This window comes from Canis aureus, chromosome 20 (genome assembly GCF_053574225.1).
Source record: "Canis aureus isolate CA01 chromosome 20, VMU_Caureus_v.1.0, whole genome shotgun sequence".
NCBI classification, from domain to species: Eukaryota; Metazoa; Chordata; class Mammalia; order Carnivora; family Canidae; genus Canis; species Canis aureus.
In genome coordinates this window covers 14441184-14460118 of record NC_135630.1, presented here as the reverse complement: position 1 = coordinate 14460118, position 18935 = coordinate 14441184, and the positions used below count along the sequence as shown (strand labels likewise).

The window sequence follows — 18935 nt, the reverse complement described above, 5'->3', positions numbered from 1 at the left end:
CTGCAGCACCATTGGTGACCATGTGGTGGCAGAAGAATGTTTTCTGTGTTTCTTCACCTTTTTTTATTCTAATATTCACGTTTTTGTACTTCTAGTTCTGCATTCCAGGAAGCCGACATAGTGAGCTCTAAGGACAGTGGTCATGGAGACAGTGAACAGGGAGATAGTGATCATGATGCCACCAACCGCGGCCAGTCAGCTGGTAAGTGTGCTCAAAGGGCAATGCTGACCTTTATAGTTTGTTGTTGTTGTTGTTGTTTTCAAAGTAAATCTAGAAAGAGTGATGTCCTAGGTATTTTTTTGTAGGGTTAATGTTGGTAAGTCCACACCAGGAATATGGTGTCATTCTATGTTGATAATTACATAGTCAAAGAGGATTCTAAAAATGCCCCTTTGGGTACAGTTAGAGACTTACTGTGAAATATGTTAGAACATGAGCTTATTTCTTCCTTATGTGATGTTCTTTCGTGCAATTATATTGAAATTTAAAAACCTATAGATTTCTCACCTGGTCCAGGCCTCAGTCTTCAGTCAATGAAGGTATTATTAGACTTGTTTATGGATGAGGTAACTGAAGATGAATGAAATTGATTGACCTGCACAAAGTCACAGAGAATAAGTGGATGATGATTGGGAACTAGAATCCAAATTTCTTCCCTTTCGAGAGCAATGCATTTTGCAAGCCACTGAGTATTGAATGAGAGAAGGAATGGTGATTAAAAGTCATGAACAGGCTGACAGCAGGATCTCCAATGCTGGGTTCTTAGGCTTCGGTCCATTAGTAAATATTGGATAATGTGTATTTTCTCAAGCATCCGAGGCTTCCTCATATTTTCCTTGCGGTCCATGACCTGTCAAAATTTGAACCCCGTGCTTATTCGTATGTGAGGTTAATGATGCCTGCCGATAGGGTTGCAATGTGATACATAGATTTTACATTCCTTACTTATTTTAGTTTACTTTTTCCTCTATGAATTTAACCGTGAAGTTTTATAGGGTGCTGATAACTCTATTTCCTAATCCTTAAAGAAAAACACTTTGAAAAATAAAATATATGCCTTATAATAATGAAAATGATTTCATAACGGTTGGATTTTCTTTCCACGTCATTGGCATTTCAACCAAGAAGGGGGCGAAGGGGGCTGGTTGATTTTTTTTGTTTTTAACTTTTTCTTTTCTGATTGAGTCTTGTGTCTTTGTGACACGGAAAGAAATGGAAAGGCAAATTAACTCTTGTGACTTATAAAAGCATCCGTCACTGGGCCATCTCCAAACTCAACTCTGTTCCCTCGCTTTTGAGCTTCATTTTGGTTAATGATGTAACCCCAGAGTGGAAGAGTCCTCATTTTCGAGGTAACACCAGTCCTAGAGAGCACACATTCCTTAGCACACTTGGTGGACCTCTGAAGGGTGCTGAGGCAGTGTGTCAAAGGGCAGTACCCGCCCCACGGTCGCCTGGCAGCCGTGGTTACTGCAAGCCTCTCACTTGGCTAAAGTGTGCTGTGTCTGAGGCTGCCTTAGCCTTGGGAAACACAGTCAGGAGGGGGGAGTAAAAAGGCTGCTCAAGGGTCTCTTTATATTGCTGCAAGTCATTAATATGCAGACCTAATGAGACTTGAGAACTGCCAAGAATCCCCGGAGGTCCCTGCCCCTTGCGGGCCTTCACGCTAACTGAACAGAGCATCTATTTAGTGTCTGGGAACCTGACAACAAACCAGAACTTGCCAGAAGTTTATATTTGAGTACAAAGTCCCTTTCATTTTTGGCCTATATATGGCATATGATTTATTGTTACCTTTAAAAAGCTGTACATTCAGAATTGCTCGTCCCTGTTCCTTTTTTTCAGGGGTTCTAATTTGAGTTAGCCTTTTTAAACTTCTAAAACAAAATGCTTAATATTAAAACAGAGTATCTGCTTCGTGTTTCCTTGGGTGCATTTTATTCTTTTCCCACTCCCCCACCCTCCCTCTTTGTTTTTTTCTGTAGCACTCCAGTCTCAATGAACATTTCAATTAGTTTAGTTCCCTCAGACATAATGAGCTATAATAACCTAACCAAAAAGAAAGAGAAACGAATAAACATCTGCAAAAAGTGCTAAATTTGGAAGATGGATGGGAAGAGAGTCTTATCAATGAGCCTTCCCAGTAGCTACTTTATTTCACAGGGACTCAGTGTTGCCATTTTGGTAATGTTTCTCTCAAATCATTTGAGATGTCAAAGCATTAAAAGGAAAACTTAAATGCCAAATTGTGTTCTGGAGAACATTTTCTAAAAAAGCAAGGCAGTTCATATTTTTCTTCAGCAGTGGCAAAAAAAAAAAAAAATTGCCCTATCTTTACCTTCTTAAACGTGAAAAGTATTACAGAATTAACGATTTATTTTGGTATTGCGTTGGCAGTTCTAGGGCAGCCACAACATACTGAGTGCAATAATCGCTGTTTTCGAATTGTAATGACACTCTTGTATTAAGAAGTCATCTCACCTTTGTGTGCTGAATTGCAATCAGACTTACTATGTCTAATTTTATTGTAAGAGTGATTTTGAAGTGTTTTCTTTTATAAGTATAAAACCCTAAATGCTGAGAATTGGAATGCATCGACTTAATGACTTTGCCCAGTCCATACTGATGTTGCGTACTGTACACTTTACAGCAAGTAGCGCGATAAGGTTTCCTAAAAGATGAGCCTATTTCAGGTGAAAAAGTACATCTGTTTTATTTTCTTGTGAAAGCCAGGTACTGATGATCTTCCCATTTTGTAATACTTAAGACACATTACTCATAGCGCATCTATTTCCAGGTTTAGGATATGGGAAAAGTTCATACTAATAAGCAAATCTTACTCAGCCAGTTTTTAGGGGGAGGACACCAGATTGTCATGGAGAAATGATACTGAAAAGACACAGACTCTGAATTCTCTTCTTCAGTCTCTCCCTCACTCCATGCGACATTATATACACTATTGAGCTTTAGTGCTTCACCTGTTTAATCTTCCTACCTTTGTATTTATTCCCAATTTCTTTTTCGATGTTAGCATTATTTTGTATTTACTTGTCTAGATATGCCTTCTGTTTATTCTTCTATGAATAGTTTTCTTTTTTGTTCTTTCTCCCCTACCCCCCTTGCTTTTCTCCTTTCTAAAGCCATTTGCAGTCACCAATCTTGTTCATAGAAGGGCTTTAAACACGGAGGCAGCTGCACAGAGAGAGAATCACATAAGCTTTTTCAGTTTTCTACTGCACCTGGCTCCATGTGTGAAATTCTTCGGCTTGACCACTGCTCTCTGGCATTTTCTTTCTATAGCCTTGTCAAGGTGCTTTCCGTTTTTTTTCAGGGCACTATTGATGTATTGGTTGCATTTGGCAGAAGTCCAGAGAGATGTGGTAAATCTATGCATAAACCATCACAAGAGGAAAATCTGATTAATATAGCTTAAATAGCCAAAAAAAAAAAAATGTCAAAGTGTACCTAAAAGAAATATAGTTTCAATTTTATTGTATGATTAGAGTAAAAGATTTTTTTTCTGATTTGCAATACTGATACAAAAATTTTAGTTGCCTATTATTAAACATTTTAATGGTCTTGCAGGTACGTCTGAGGAGATATAGTTAGTTGTAAAATTTCCTTTGCCTCGTTTATTGAATATCTGCAGTATGCATACCATTAGAATTATCAATTCATTTTTAATAATTGTGCCTTCTTAAAAGATATATATTGAAGAAGATAACCCTAATAAACGATTCTGTTAATCTTACTTGTTATGGTTTACCTGAAAATTGTCAAGTCACTCTTTCCTGTAAATTTAAATTTCAGTTACAAGCTTAGCTTCTAAATGTGTTTATTTTTTAACTAATTTTGAGATTGATACATGACACATGGTCAAAATTTGGCTACACATGCCAAAAAGTGATTCGAATTGTCAGTATCTTCAAATTAGTGGATAAAGTACATCAGGAAATGTGTTCAGCTGTTTGCACAACTACTGCAATAGTAACAAGACAATGTTTGATTAATCACAAGTACAGATTTCCCTTTCACAACTCCAGTAAGAATTTAGATACAGGCAGATTAGTCACTTGTAAATAAAGTGACTTTACATGATTGATTGCAAAAGCTTATTCAGATTTCTGGTGAAAATATGAACTACAAATTGATGATACAGAAAGATTTATAATTGGAAAAAATACATGATAAAATATTAGAGAAAATGGAGAAAAATATAAACATTTTGAATGATAAGTAGGGAGCAGTTTTGATGTACATGTTTTGATTTTTTCATGAGTGAATCGTGTTGTTAAATACCTGCCTCCAAGCTATATTTTCCTAAAAATTATAGCAACTTTTGTGATTATAATTTATATCTCTCCATTTTTTTGTGTTAAGTGGTTAAAGGAGGACTGGAAATATCTTCAAAAAAATGAAATATTGATTTTCTTTAAAATTAATTTATCATGTTATGAAAAATTAAACATTTTTTATGAAGCCTTGGTGCACGAGGAAGAAATGTACATATAACTCTATATTATTACATTCTTCAGGAAATAGCACACATGGAGTACAGTTATAATATTTTTGAAGTCACAGTTTTTTCTCAGTGATAATATCACTGCCTCTAAGGAACAAGTTTTACTTGCTGGTTAAAAAATATGTATTTCAAAATTTGTCTAAATATATCTTTGCATAACAGGCAGTCTATCATGTCAGCTGTCATGCCTTGTAGGACAGATTATTTCTGAGAGGTAGGAAAAATAAATAACTAGGAGAAGAAATTTCAAATAATGTGTATATGTTGAGATATTTCTTCAAAATTGCCAAAATTTCAAAACTGAGGTTTGGCCTGTATTTGTCCACTGTACAAATCTGGCAGGTTCTATAGTAAGGGTATTTGAATAAGAGAAACTAAAGATCAAGTTAAGTTTTCTCTTGGACCTTTAATTTGAGCTATTAAAATATTCCCAGAGCAATGTGGAAGGCATGCATTTTGTCGCCTGCCCTATGATACCTGGCATTCCTGTATATCGCGTAGTCACTTATCACAACAAAACTTAAAACACGTCTGTTTATTTGGTCATTAAATAATATATTTAATGGGACTGGTGATAAATGAAAAAAGATAAAATACTGGTTGTCTTTCAGTGACTCCCTGAAGTGAGGAATGGGAATGGGGACATTTATCTGATTCTCAGACTATAGCGCTAAAAGGCAAATGGTTTGAAATTTATTGATGTGCTATTTGTTCTTTCTCTTTTAATTTTGTTTTGTTTCTCTGATATTTTCCTAATGAGAAATCGGTACACTTGCTCTATCAGTAAAGCTGGTGAAATACATTCATGCACAATTTGTGATCCCTTATCTTTCATTCTGGTCTTATAAAGCTGTGTATACTATTGCTATGGGGATCACACTTTAGAAGGACTCATTCATAAATTTACTAAGAACATTATATACAAGTGTTTTCTTCCTTCTGTCAGGTAAAATTGTTCTTCCAACAGAAAACTTAATCATGTTTCTCATTTTTCTTGTTATGCACATGATCTATTTTCTGTACAGGTTCTCAACTCATGAGAACTTGATTACATCATCTAAGGGCATTTTAACTAGCCTCTAATAATTAAAGAAGCTGAAACCCAAAAAATTGTTAATTTCCAGAGAAGAAAATGGGCACAAAAAACGTTCTACTAAAAGTCCTTCTAATATAATCAAACAATACCTTAATAATGTCGAGAGACTAGTTTATTAAAATTTTTCTATAAGAGAGATGATCATATTTAAAAATATGAGAGGACTTGGATACAGGTACTTGAAAAGATGTGAAAGATTATCAATGGTCTCATGCAGTATATTTAAAATGATATTCCTCAGTCATGTGAAGAAAAATTGCATTAATCCCAAATTTCACATTACATACCCATCTTCTTCAGGGTCTAATAATACAGTTCGATCTTAGTATTTAGATTAATTCCACCAACTTCAAATTTAACATGACGAATTTAATTTTCAAACAAATAACTGCTCATCATAGTTTGACTTTTAATAACAGTTCCATCTATCCAAAAAGTCTTTTTTTTTTCTCTCTCTCTCTCTCTCTCTAACACAATGCAAACAGGGAGCACTCAGTATTCAAAATATACATTTTTCTGGTCGTATAGCTTTAACCTACCTAGTATGTCAATATTTATCAGGGACATTTTCCTTCCCTTACACTTTTTCTTTCTACATATCTCCTTGAAGAAATAGGATAACAAACTGAGCTACTCTGGTGTCTAGAAAAGCATTGACATGTTTCACATGCTTTCTTAGTCTGGTTCCTTATCCTGGTTTCAGCTCACGTTTAAGTTCCTCAACAGTTCACTGATCAGTAATTTATTTCGAGGCTTATGCATGACAATTATCAATGGAACATTATAATCAAAGTCAGACTCGGCATTATACATAGTTTAATTTAAAATAAAAAAGTCATATAGTGAGATTAATATATGATAAGAAGCTTCGTTTTATTTCTTTAAACATAATTTACATAATTAACTGTTCTGAACTCCAAAATACTTGTGGATAATCTAAAAGATTAATACTCTGAAAAAATATCTTCCATATTTTATACATACAAATGTTAACATATACACACAAACAAGTAAAGCAGTGCCATCAGGGATTTATAAACTAAAACTGACTCAAGAGTTCAAATCGCTCATGGTATTTATAAGAAGAAACAATCTAATGGGTTCATTAAATAAATATTAGTCTGTTGATTAAAAAAAAGAAATTCGGGGATCCCTGGGTGGCGCAGCGGTTTGGCGCCTGCCTTTGGCCCAGGGCGCGATCCTGGAGACCCGGGATCAAATCCCACATCGGGCTGCCGGTGCATGGAGCCTGCTTCTCCCTCTGCCTGTGTCTCTGCCTCTCTCTCTCTGTGTGTGACTATCATAAATAAATAAAAATTAAAAAAAAAAAAAAAAAAAAAAGAAATTCATACCATGCATTTGAGAGTTTCTTTTATACAGAATAATCATGCTTGAATTACTTTAAATTGATCCTGTTTAAAAACATGCACAATAAATGTGTTAGTATGTTTAGAATAATATTAAAATGTGATTTGGGTTTATGTACTTGTTTTTCTGGGTAGGGATAGTTATCAAAATGAATATCTAATAGTATTCTATAATGCTCAAAAATCGTTACGCTTTGCTGAAGAAACTGAACTTTGAGTCATAATCAGATAATATGGAATAGTCTGGTCAATCTGTGGGAAACAATGAAACTTGAGGATGTCATTTGAAATCTTAGAATTCTCAGATTAGTAGGGAAACAGTTCTAGGTCTACTAGAACAAGTGTTTTCCAATATAGAACAAGTAATAAGGTATTTGTCAATAGTATCTGCAAATGACTCACATTACACTTGATTACCTTGGTTTCACTAATTATAGTCATTTGTTCTGGGTTTGTCTGCAGTGGTAAATGATAAGTGGTTTGTCGTAATATGGGCTACCAGAATGTCGTTGAAATATACCTTTTAGGGGCATTTTCTGAGAACCTAAGAAAGCATGCTCTTGGCCACTCCTGAAATGTTTCATTCTTATTTATTGGCTTGTCAATATGTGTGCCGTATTTCTGCTGAATTTCACTTTTTGTTTCATGTCCAGATTCCATAATCTAAATATCATCGTTTATACATCACATAGTTCTGCTGTTTTTGTCTCTAAGAAACAGAAAATGTTGGATGCCTTATCATCATTAGAGATTGTGGATCAGGAAAGCTTTACGCCTTGCATTTTTCTCTGTTATGAATTTCACCAGAGATTTTTAAAAGTATTCACTCCTTTTCTACTCCCCTTTCCCTAGCTATTTAAATAATTTAGAGCCAGAATTTCTTTCCAATACTCTGAGAATTTTAGAAACGTCTACCTCAGGGTCCTCTTTGCTAGAAGAGTCTAGCTCTTTGGAAGACAGTACAAAGACATTTTTGGTTCCTGTGAGGTTAAGGGCAAGAAAAATTTGGCAGAACCCATTCAGCCAGCACTTTGTAGGCTCCCTGTCATCTTTCACGGTGGTGAGTCCTGTATCTGCAGTGTCTCTTTTTTCTGCTTACAGGTATGGATCTCTTCTCCAACTGCACTGAGGAATGCAAAGCGCTGGGCCACTCGGATCGGTGCTGGATGCCTTCTTTTGTCCCCGCCGACGGACGCCAGGCTGCTGATTATCGCAGCAATCTGCACGTTCCTGGTATGGACTCTGTTCCAGACACCGAGGTGTTTGAAACTCCAGAAGCCCAGCCTGGGGCAGAGAGGTCTTTCTCCACCTTTGGCAAAGAGAAGGCCCTTCACAGCACTCTGGAGAGGAAGGAGCTGGATGGACTGCTGTCTAATACACGAGCGCCTTACAAACCACCCTATTTGAGTAAGTATTACATAAAAGGCTTTATCAAAGTATTCCCTTTGAGGGAGTAAGTTCAACCTGCCATGCCGCCCAGTAGCAGTAGAAGAGTTCAAGTTGTTTTCAGAAACAAAGATAAAAGTGACTCTTGGAGGCAGGCAGCACTTTGCTGTGGAAAAATGAATATACGTAACAGGAAGGCAGGTTCCTGTGTCAGGACATGGTTGTTGACAACAATCAAACATCACTTTTGATGTTGGAAACATTTTTCAAATGCGCTTCTTATTGCCTTTGAATATTGCTCTCTTGCGTACTTGATTTCCATGTGTTTTGAAGGGCTTAATTAAGATAGAAAAACATCTCTTGACACTGGAGTCACGGGGAGATTTCATTTTTTTTTTTTATTGATGTCAGCATTATCGCACAATTAATCCTTTTTCCATAGTGGCATTACACATTTTAGGCTAAGGTAGGAAATCAGTGCAGCTATGACTTTGACTATTCAACACGATTCGGTAATATGTTCATATGGAGTAGAGTCTCTGATCAGAATCAGAGGAACTATGTGATGGAAAGATATACATAAAGCAATATTCTTTATTTACGTAAAATATGTTCTTCTAACACGGAGACATTAAAAATTGTACTCAGCTCTTTCAATATAGGAGCCATATTCTTTAAGTGGATTATTTTACACAGCCACTGTGAAAATAAAAATTCTTAGAGATTCTGTAGTGTATTTCCTTTGAGGATCTCGGTAATGAAATTATCCTATTATTCTCTGCTATGTAGTTATCTTTTCCTTCTAGTTAACGGATAAATACCAGTGATAATTAAATAGTTTGGTCAAACCACATAAACTAATATGTGAAAAGGATGCAACTCATAAAAACTCAAAAGATGACTTTTATCTTGTATATCAAATCCAAAGTACATGGTGTCTTCTTTCTTTCATCTTCTAGTACCCAAAAAAAATCATGGAATCATAAGCTAGGAACAAAAACGAGGCAGATTACAGATGTATCATTTCTTTTATGATTTATGGACTGGGAGGGAAATAGAAAAAAAATACTGAAAGGAAAGAAAAAAAACTTGAAGAACATATATTTCAGCTCTTATGAATGTATATATGAAAGGCACAAATGGAAGGCATTGAGGACAATACTACTACTCTAGACACTGATAGTAAGAGTAGACCAGTGTTCTATGAATAAAGAAATAGATCTGCTATTAGATACATACGTTGTGATGGCAATTATGATTAAACTTTTATGAAAGATTGCGTTCAGCTTTTCAAATTACTTGGAAATACCTTTACCCCACGCATGATACAGTATTTTAGCATTTCAGAACCAAATAATTGCTTCTGTCCATGAACCATTGTATTGCTTTCTTTTTTGAAGTTATAAAATACAAGGAGAGCACATATACTTAAGGAAAGTATCGAAATGTCTAACAATTACTATGATGAAATTTGTATGCTAAGGTCCTAAAGTTTAGTTTACATGTCTACACACATTAGTGATGTAAAATCATTATGCGTGTTGCGAGGAATCAAAGAATTCATATGTTATTTAATTAAGAAAATGGATTTGTTTTCATAATAGTCAGATATAGGAGAATAAATTACTTTATAAAGCTTTTTTTTTTTTTTTTTTTTTTTTTCTGTTTTAGCCAGCTCATACCACTCTAAATTTAGGGTTTGGAATAAAGTGTGACCTGGGTGAAAAATAAGCAGAAATATAAGTATTTTGCTGTTCTTACTTATACTCTCCTTAGTTCTTCATAGAACTTTAACTTTTAGTGTTTAATGTTATCTTAGGCTCACAATTATCTTTAAAATTATATCAAGGTTCTGATTTAATAGACGCAGTCAATTTTATGGTTAACTTGTTCGTATAAACAACAAGTCAAACCCTGTCCTGACCATTTTGCCCTGAAAATTCACACGGAGATAGTTGTTAATACTTGTATTATTTATCATCAGGAATGGAAATATTCTCATCTTCTAAACTGAAAAGCATGCCCCTTATGTAATTAAGCTGAAAACTTGACACCTACAACTTATTTTTAATCAGAATGTTTAAGTAATTATTGAGGTAGTAGTTTTCTTTTGCTGAATATGCATTTAGTTCTTTAGTGAACATACTGTGTATTTAATGTTAAGAAAAGCAGCGTGTATTTAGTCATTTTTGTAGAGCTCTAAAAATAAACCCTAATGAAGCTACCACTGTCATTTATAAAATGATCACAAAATGGTAATATGCTTAATAATGCAAATGAGATCATTGTATACACAAGAACGTCCCATTTCTATACTTCTGGTTGTTAAATTTAAAATTAAAAATCGCAAGAAACCAACTTCTACCCAAAAGTGCGTGTGCACACATGTTAAAAAAAAGTCATTTGTGTTTCTTTTCAATGCCCAAATACAACTATATTTCCTTTTTTTTTCTTTTTAACGTGTAAGAAAAGATCCATGAAGAGTATACATGATGCATTTAGTGAAATGGAAGTAATTTTTTAAATCAGGAATAATTTTGAAAATGTCTATTTAAACTCGTCAGTCATGAGCACTTTATGAGCATGCTTGCTCATATTTTCGTTATAATGTTGTAGTTGATTAATACTCAGATTAAAAACTAAAGGGATATACTGAAAGATTGAAGAGATTAAACATGTGGAATATTGTTGTATTCAAAACTGTGTTTAGATTATCTTAAAATGCTAATGAATTTTAACTTAGCTTTACCTTTTTTAGAAAAATAAAAAAATACTGAAATATCACCTTAACTTTTAATACAAAAATAATCTCTGTCTTTGATACATATTAAAATGAAACACAAAAAATATTATTACCTGGAGTTTAAAAATAACGCCACATTTTATCATGGAGAACTCAAGAATTTCTTTAGTACTATAGACATTCTTTAAAATAACAGTCTTTCAAATGACACATTATACGGAAAGCAACCTGGATAGTCTCAGCCAATATGGAGCATAAAAACAATTGAAGTTCAAGAATATATTGTTAAAAGCTGTAATATTAAGATAATTTAGAAAACCCCAATAGTTAAAACAGTATCTTTAATATTACTTTTGCAATCATCCTTGCTTATAATTTTGGCTTCACATTTTAAACATCATGGCTTATGACTTTTGTCAGTAAATAAGCATATCTTTTCGCTCAAATCATACACAGTACAGTAGTTAAGGTGTAAAACTTTATTATTTGGAAACTTGTTGATTTCTCGTCAATAAACATAATCAGTGCCTAAGAATTGACAACAGTTAAAAGACAACCAATGAAGTTTCATCTAAACTATTTATGAAATTCTTTATTTCATTTCATTGGTCGTACAATAATACATTACATTGAATGAAATGGAAAAATACACTGACCTAAAAATTTTTAAAACTCTAAATCCATGAAATTTTCTAGACTCAAGGGACTGTAGGGAACCATTTATTGAAGTGTCATGGTCCATCCTGTGTTCACATTACACAACATTTTGACTAGTCCAATATGCCAAAAAATTACTACTTATCTCCTGACCTAATTTTATTTTTGCCTACTTTTTGAGTCCTTTTGAAACTTCGATTCGACTCAGTCTTAACATAATACAAGAAAAGATGTCAGAACTTTGAAATATTCCTCTTGAAAAATTGCTGACACTTTACCTAGAATTTTTTTTCAGTAAACCTCATTTTGAGAAAATTCTTTTGGGCATCTATGTTATTTCTATAGTGCACTTCAAGTTTTCAGCTGATTAAAATTGTAGAGTATGTTTTGTTTAGACACATCACTTTCAATCCCTTCATTATCTCAATCTGCCTTCTGTGAGTTTTCATAATTTGTTGAACTCGATAGTGTGGTAAGAGCATAAATAAGATTCAAAATAAAACAACTTTACTTATTGGTACACATTACCCTCGCATTTATGAGTCCCTGTATATGTTTTCTCTGAGATTTATATATTCCTGTAATGTCATAAACATAGCATCACTTTATGAAACATTAAAGTCCACAAATAACACTATTATCCATGGCCTTTTTGACATTTCTGTCTCATAGGTCCATACATCACTAAATGAATGGTCATCTTTTTTTAGAATTTTTTTCCTAGTGCATATGTTAATTTCTGTTCCCTTTTTATCTAAGTTGTGTTGATTTTTTATAATACCCTATTTCTGAGACTTTTGCTTCTCTCATTCTTTTAAGGATAGCTCTAGATTTGTGAACCCAACTTTTTCACTTTTTTAGTTTATCCCCTTATGACAAATCTCTGGTCTTTGAATCACACTAGTCCATCACATTTATTTTTCATCAAATTCCCTTGTTTAGTAATTGAGAATTGAACTCAATCAAAATAGTTTACTCACCTGAACTCTGTGATTAGAAAATAAATGAAAACTCAGGGCCAGAAAAAAAAAACCCAAGCCCAGTTCATATTCTCTGTATATCTACTGTTAGATTTAATGTTTACTGAATTTTATGATATTTTACTTTTAAAAAAATGATAATCTAGTCACAGTTTATATCATTACTCCAGTAAGCTATGCAGCACCCTGGAACCTTCCTGTAACTCCAGATAAATGAAATATTATCACATCATCTGATTTCTTGTATAGTTGTTCAGTAATGGTCTACCTCAATTAATAGGACTTCAAGTGAAATCTATAAAAATCCTTCTGAGGTGAACATTCATTTTACACCTATACATCTGACAATTTCTGTAGGCAGCTTATTTTTCACTTATTCAGACATCAGTGCTTCTCGGTGACTTATCACGCCATTCAAAATTTGTGTCTTTGGGTGCATTGGAACTGGTTAGTATCCAATACTCTCTTGGCCTATTTAGACTCATTACCCAGCTGTACATACTATAAATGCTAAATAATTATGTGATTAAAAAATGAATGAATAGCTAAATGAGTGTTTTTAAAGTACCCAAATAATCTTTAATGCTGTCATTATACTTTCATTTACACACGTCTGCCCATAGGTTTTATTTTTTTAATCTCTAGGCAAACTTTTTTTTCCCATTTTTAAAATATGTTTTAAATTAGTTATATTTCTCTCATGCTATTACCCACGAGTTTTTACAAGGGGAAGTAGATTGTGAATGCATTCAAAATATTGAAATGCACCTAATCAAAGTGCTTTGTAAAATATGATGGAGTTTTTCAATACCTGGGGACTTAAAACTCCTCTTGATTCATTCTAAGAACTTCTATTATATTCTAAAGAGGTGTTAAATTTGTTTCATACTTGTCAACTTTTTTAGAATTTTAAATACTCCCCTTTCTTACCAGATCTTTGAGATAATCTTTCCTTGACATATTTTATTTACTAGCAGCTTTCGTAGATTAGGCCTCATCTTTCACTTCTTTGTAAAGCTAATAGATATAAATTTTCATCAGTTTAGTCACTTAGTTTTCTTACATAATTCTCATGTAGGAATTATTTATTTGCATGTTATTAATTATATTTTCAAACTGACAGATATGTAGTTAAATAAAAGTATACTTAAGGATATAGAGAGAAGACTTAATTGGTAACAGTAATTTATATCTTTATTCAGTATTTTATTTACACTCCTTAGTATGTGGGTCTCCATCTATTATTTAAAGCAGTTTATTTTGTGCATATTTTGCATTTTATTGAGCTAACATTTAGCATATTAATATTATTTATATACCTCATTTTATATTACAGATCATTTCCATCCTCTTTCTTATTTTGTACATTGGAAGTAAATCCTTATAAGCCTTGTCCGTCATGTGAGCCTAACAAAGGAAGATTATCAATTAAAATATAAATAGAATTATTCAATGAAAAGGATTATCTACTTGGGATTTTTTCCTGCCTCATCATACTGAAGATGTGTGGGTCAAAATTTAAATGCATTAAGATATAAAGATATTGTAAAGAAGTCTGGAATATACAAATTCAATTGCTTATAAATATCATTAAACATTATTCAATACTCAATGTGCCAGACTTTTTTTGGGTGAGTCTGCGTCTTCTGAGTCCTTTTAATAGGAATTAGACAGCATCATTTGGACAATATGGCTTGGAAACTGTTTTGGACTGTGAGGTTCTTGTTCAAGATTAAATAATTTTATCAAATCAGGACTATACTCAGCATAATGGGAGTCTATTTAATTTTTCCCAAAATATAATAAAAATCTTGGAAGTTTTATATCAAGATCCAATAAGACTCCCTAAATCCTGCATTAGTGGCCTCTAATCATCTAATCAATTTAGGTGGGGACAGTATAGAGAATTTGAAAACATTTAAACCTAAATGTAATTATGTTCAAAAGGATCTAGATAAAGAGAAATTATAAGCTAGAAAACTTCACAGATAAAAATCTGGGTTTTATTTCTGATTCTTTCATCAATACATTATATGACATTAGGTTTGAACATTATAGCTAGGCACATAACCATATTCTTTCTCCTAGAGATACCTTTCTTTTAAGTGTGAAGATTGAAAGAGTATAAATGAACTTAATTTCAACAAAATTTCCATAATCTGTACAGTAATTAAATTATCAATGACAAAAAAAATTTTCAATGACAGCTTTTAAGTCATTGAGTTCAATGAGTAATTTTAAACATATCTTCTGTGTTCTATTTCATGAGTCTATTGTATGGACACATTTGTGCCTATATGCATCCCATATAGAAGAATTTAATTTTTAATTTTATTTATCAATTATCAGAGGAGAAACAGAGCATAATTATTTAACTAATGGCTACTTCATTATCAGAAGCTGTTAAATATAATAATATGGTGTTTTTTGAGAAACAGACAAGTGACATAATCGATTTTGGTCTGTTTATCTTTTAAGGTACTAGTTGTATTTTTGAGGCCCAGTTCCCATTGCGTATTACAGCAAAATTAACCATTACACTGTAGGGGAAATAGATGTTTGTATTCTGAGGAAAATATTATTGTTGCTGTTTGTACAAATAGGATTTTTTTCCTCTTTTCATGTTGCTATTAGCCAGAATCCTACCCTAGATTCCAGTATTACCTGTGCTGGATATTTAATGGTATATTTTACACATACTAGAAAAGTGACTTAGTTTATCATCAAGTAGTTGAAGATTCATATTTATTCCAATATCTATATTTAAGCTGAAAGCTAGATAAAGACTGCATTATTCATAAAAAGTATTTTTTGTTGAAGTTTTCAAGAAGTGTACTAAAAAGGGAATAAAAAAGACCCAAGCCCAGGAGAAATACATAAATGAAATCAATATCAAATATCTATTTCTTGAGTTAAATTTTGAATCACCCTGGTTAAAGGAATAGCCATGGTGAAGGGGTTCTTTGTGATCTCAGGAAACGTATCATTGGGTTTTGTCTCAGTGCAATACATGGTAGAAAGTTCTGAGTCAACAAAGCAACAGTAGATAATAAATTGTACATAATAAATTGTCTTGATAGTACACACCTGATGGTGTATATAAGATAAAATTTTTCACATGTAGGTTTAAGCAAAATAGCCTTAGGAATAGGTCCATAGATATGAAGGTTAATGTTACAGTTTAACTGTTGCTGTCATTTTATTCTTAGAAAGTGTGTAGAAAATCTGGAGGCTGAACTGTAAGATTAGTAAAAAATCATTGTGCTTTTCTTCCCCACTGTTAATAAACCTTTGCTAGTCACTAATGGTGTGGCTTTAAGGTTTATTTGCCAGAGAAAATCTCATCAGATGAATACACTGGATATCATGAAATCTAGTTATCTTTTAGTAGATATGTCCTGATTCTAGAGTTAACTCAGTCTTTTTGATAAGAACAATGGCAATAGAAAACAATACTACATAGAATCTACAGAGTTCTACTAAATTATACTTTTAGACATAAAAATGATGGCTAATTTCAAGCATATACAAAAATAGAAAGAATAGTAGTAAACTCTCCATGTTCTCCAGCCTAAACAATTATCGATTCTTGGCCAAATTTGTTTCATCCAATGCTAAAACATTTTCTTTTCACTCAGATTTTTAAAGCAAATCCAGAGATCCTACTGCTTAATCCATTAATATTTCAGCATATGTTTATTAAAGATAAAAGTCTATTTTTATCACTACTGCAAGAAGAGTATTCCTTTTTTAAAAAGTTCTTACTATCATTGTCTAGTAATTGTTCAAATTTCCATACTTTCTCCTACGTAATATTTACATGTACATTTATTATTTATAATTTTCTCATAAATATTAATGCTATTTACATTTAACTAATTTGATTCATGATTAAAATGAGCTCCATACAAAGCAATCTATTTTTATTTTTAAACTTTTTATAAAAGTATAAAATACTTGTAGAAAAGAACAAAATCACAAATGTATATATAACCCAAGTTTTCACAAAATGAGCTCACTTGTGTAATCTGTGACCACAGCATTAACTGGGTATTGTGTTCAGTAGTCAAAACATTACTAGTACCTCAAAAAGTCCTGTATTTTGTCCTCTTCCAGCTACTACCACCTCAGGGGGTGCCACTGTCCTGGCCTCTAACCAAAAATTATTTTTTCTGGGTTTTTAATTTTCTATCATTTGAATAAATGAAATAGAATAATATATGTGTTTCCCTAAAGTGTAATAGCCAGCTATTCTCTCTGATAATACAGGGTAAGCAATCAGCAGAGCCTAAAATAAACCAATGTGTAAGCTAAAAAGACAGGTTAGTTAGCATGTGTTCTCCTTGCACATGATTTCTTTTACTATTTTTGGAATTCTTAGCATGTCTGGTCATTTAGAAAATGCTTGGTACCTGTCTTTATATCCTCCTTATTGATGGAAAATAATCTGTTAATTTAGTGGTGTTTTATAGAAGCAAATATTTATATGTTCATTTGAATACCAGATTATAATGAAAGAGAAGAAAAATGGAAATGTCTGTATTTCTCATTTCTTTGAGTCTGGGTTAGAGGATTGTGGCAAATTGGCATTCATGATGCTAAAGGGACACTTACTAAAATAAAGAGATTAACATTTTAGAAAATGGCATATCTGAAGAGAGTTTAAAAGGATTGAGGGACTGTGAATTGAGAAGAAAGGGGGAGAGGTGACTTAACAAATGTTAAGTGTTTAAACAAATACTACACAGATAAGATAGCGATCAGTTAATCTGTCTTTCTTGAGAGCAGAAAAGAGAAAATGGAGCTATATTGCATCCTGAGAGATGTAAATTACACATTATGGGAAATATTCTGACCCTGACATTGGTATTTGCTCCTGAGAGATACGGAAACACTATACCTAGAGAGCTTTACAAACTACCAACGTAGACAGCATATGTCAACTGTGATTTGGTGGAATGGCACTTTCTAGCTCTGAGATGTATTTCCTGCAGAACCCATTTCCCAGCACTGGGGCTGGTGAGGAGGGAGTGAAAGGGATAAGGCTCAGTTTTACCGGAGGATGAGGGAAGACAATTGATAAAGCCTAGGTTTTGATCTATGTCCTTCCCTTCCTATTTCTGTGTTGATGACTTCTTATATTTCTTAGGGATTTTGAAAGGACAAAAATTGGTTTTATGAAGACTTTTTTGTTCCCCTCACACATTGAATTGTAACAGACAATTAAATATCCAAGACTAGAAATTAAGAAATCATAATTTTAGAAGGAAATCTGGGGACATGTATAGAGGGCAAAAGTGGAGTATAAAATGTCTGTTATATTATATATATATATATATATATATATACACACACATATATACATATATGTGTGTATATATATACATGTGCAATATATAACATTTTGTATCTATTAAAAATAAAATATTGTATCATTACAAATAAAAATGTAAGGCTCCATATTATATATAATAATAATTTATAAAAGGGAGAGAGAGGACAATAGATTTTAAGTACCTTACTGTATCAAATAAATAATCCTTATTGAACTGGCTTATTTTTTCTATAAATAAGAATTTTCCACTTTTGGTATCATATTATCTTCTGCTGAATTTTAAGGAAAATCCTTGGTGTCACCTACCATGAAATGGCTCACAATTAAGTAAAAAACGGAAACAGCCATTAATAATGATACAAGGTCAAGCCGCCCATTTCTTAAACTTAATAGTACTATGTGCTTTCTTAACTATTTTGGAAGGTATAGCAAGCACTGTATATGATCATTACATTTTGGTTTGTTACTTTGGAGAGTAAATTAAAATGTAGCATTAGCTTGGCAACATGGAAGCATGAATTAATTATACACTTAAGAAAAATAAGATGAAAAGAAAGATAATCAGATGGGAAATTGTATTAGCTAAACATTAAGTCTAAATTTAATAACAGTAGTAGCTATTACCGAGTGCACATTTTATAGGCATGAAAAGATGAAATAAGACACAATAAAAACACTGATTTCATAAATACACAGCCAATGTTATAAGGTGATAGTTATTTTTATCAAGCAAGGGTGATGAAATAATTTTTGATTTAGATACATGAATATTTTGTGATTATATAAATATACTTAATTTTATAGCGGCAAAGGAGTTTGGTATTAAGCAACGTAGAAATGCCTTCTTT

At 32.8% G+C, this 18935-nt stretch overlaps 1 protein-coding gene across 3 annotated transcripts in view; it reads left to right on the top strand.

Moving 5' to 3' along the window:
* The window catches only part of PCDH10 (protocadherin 10), a 61050-nt gene that overhangs the window by 5882 nt on the left and 36233 nt on the right, over nt 1-18935 (top strand). For 2 of the 3 annotated variants that reach the window (XM_077861022.1, XM_077861024.1), the window contains exons 3-4: nt 96-202; nt 8088-8393. In XM_077861022.1, coding sequence (XP_077717148.1) covers nt 96-202; nt 8088-8393 — 413 coding nt within the window. Of the gene's footprint in view, nt 1-95; nt 203-8087; nt 8394-14088; nt 14365-18935 lie in introns of those variants that run through there. The other variant, XM_077861023.1, reaches the window with a different exon arrangement.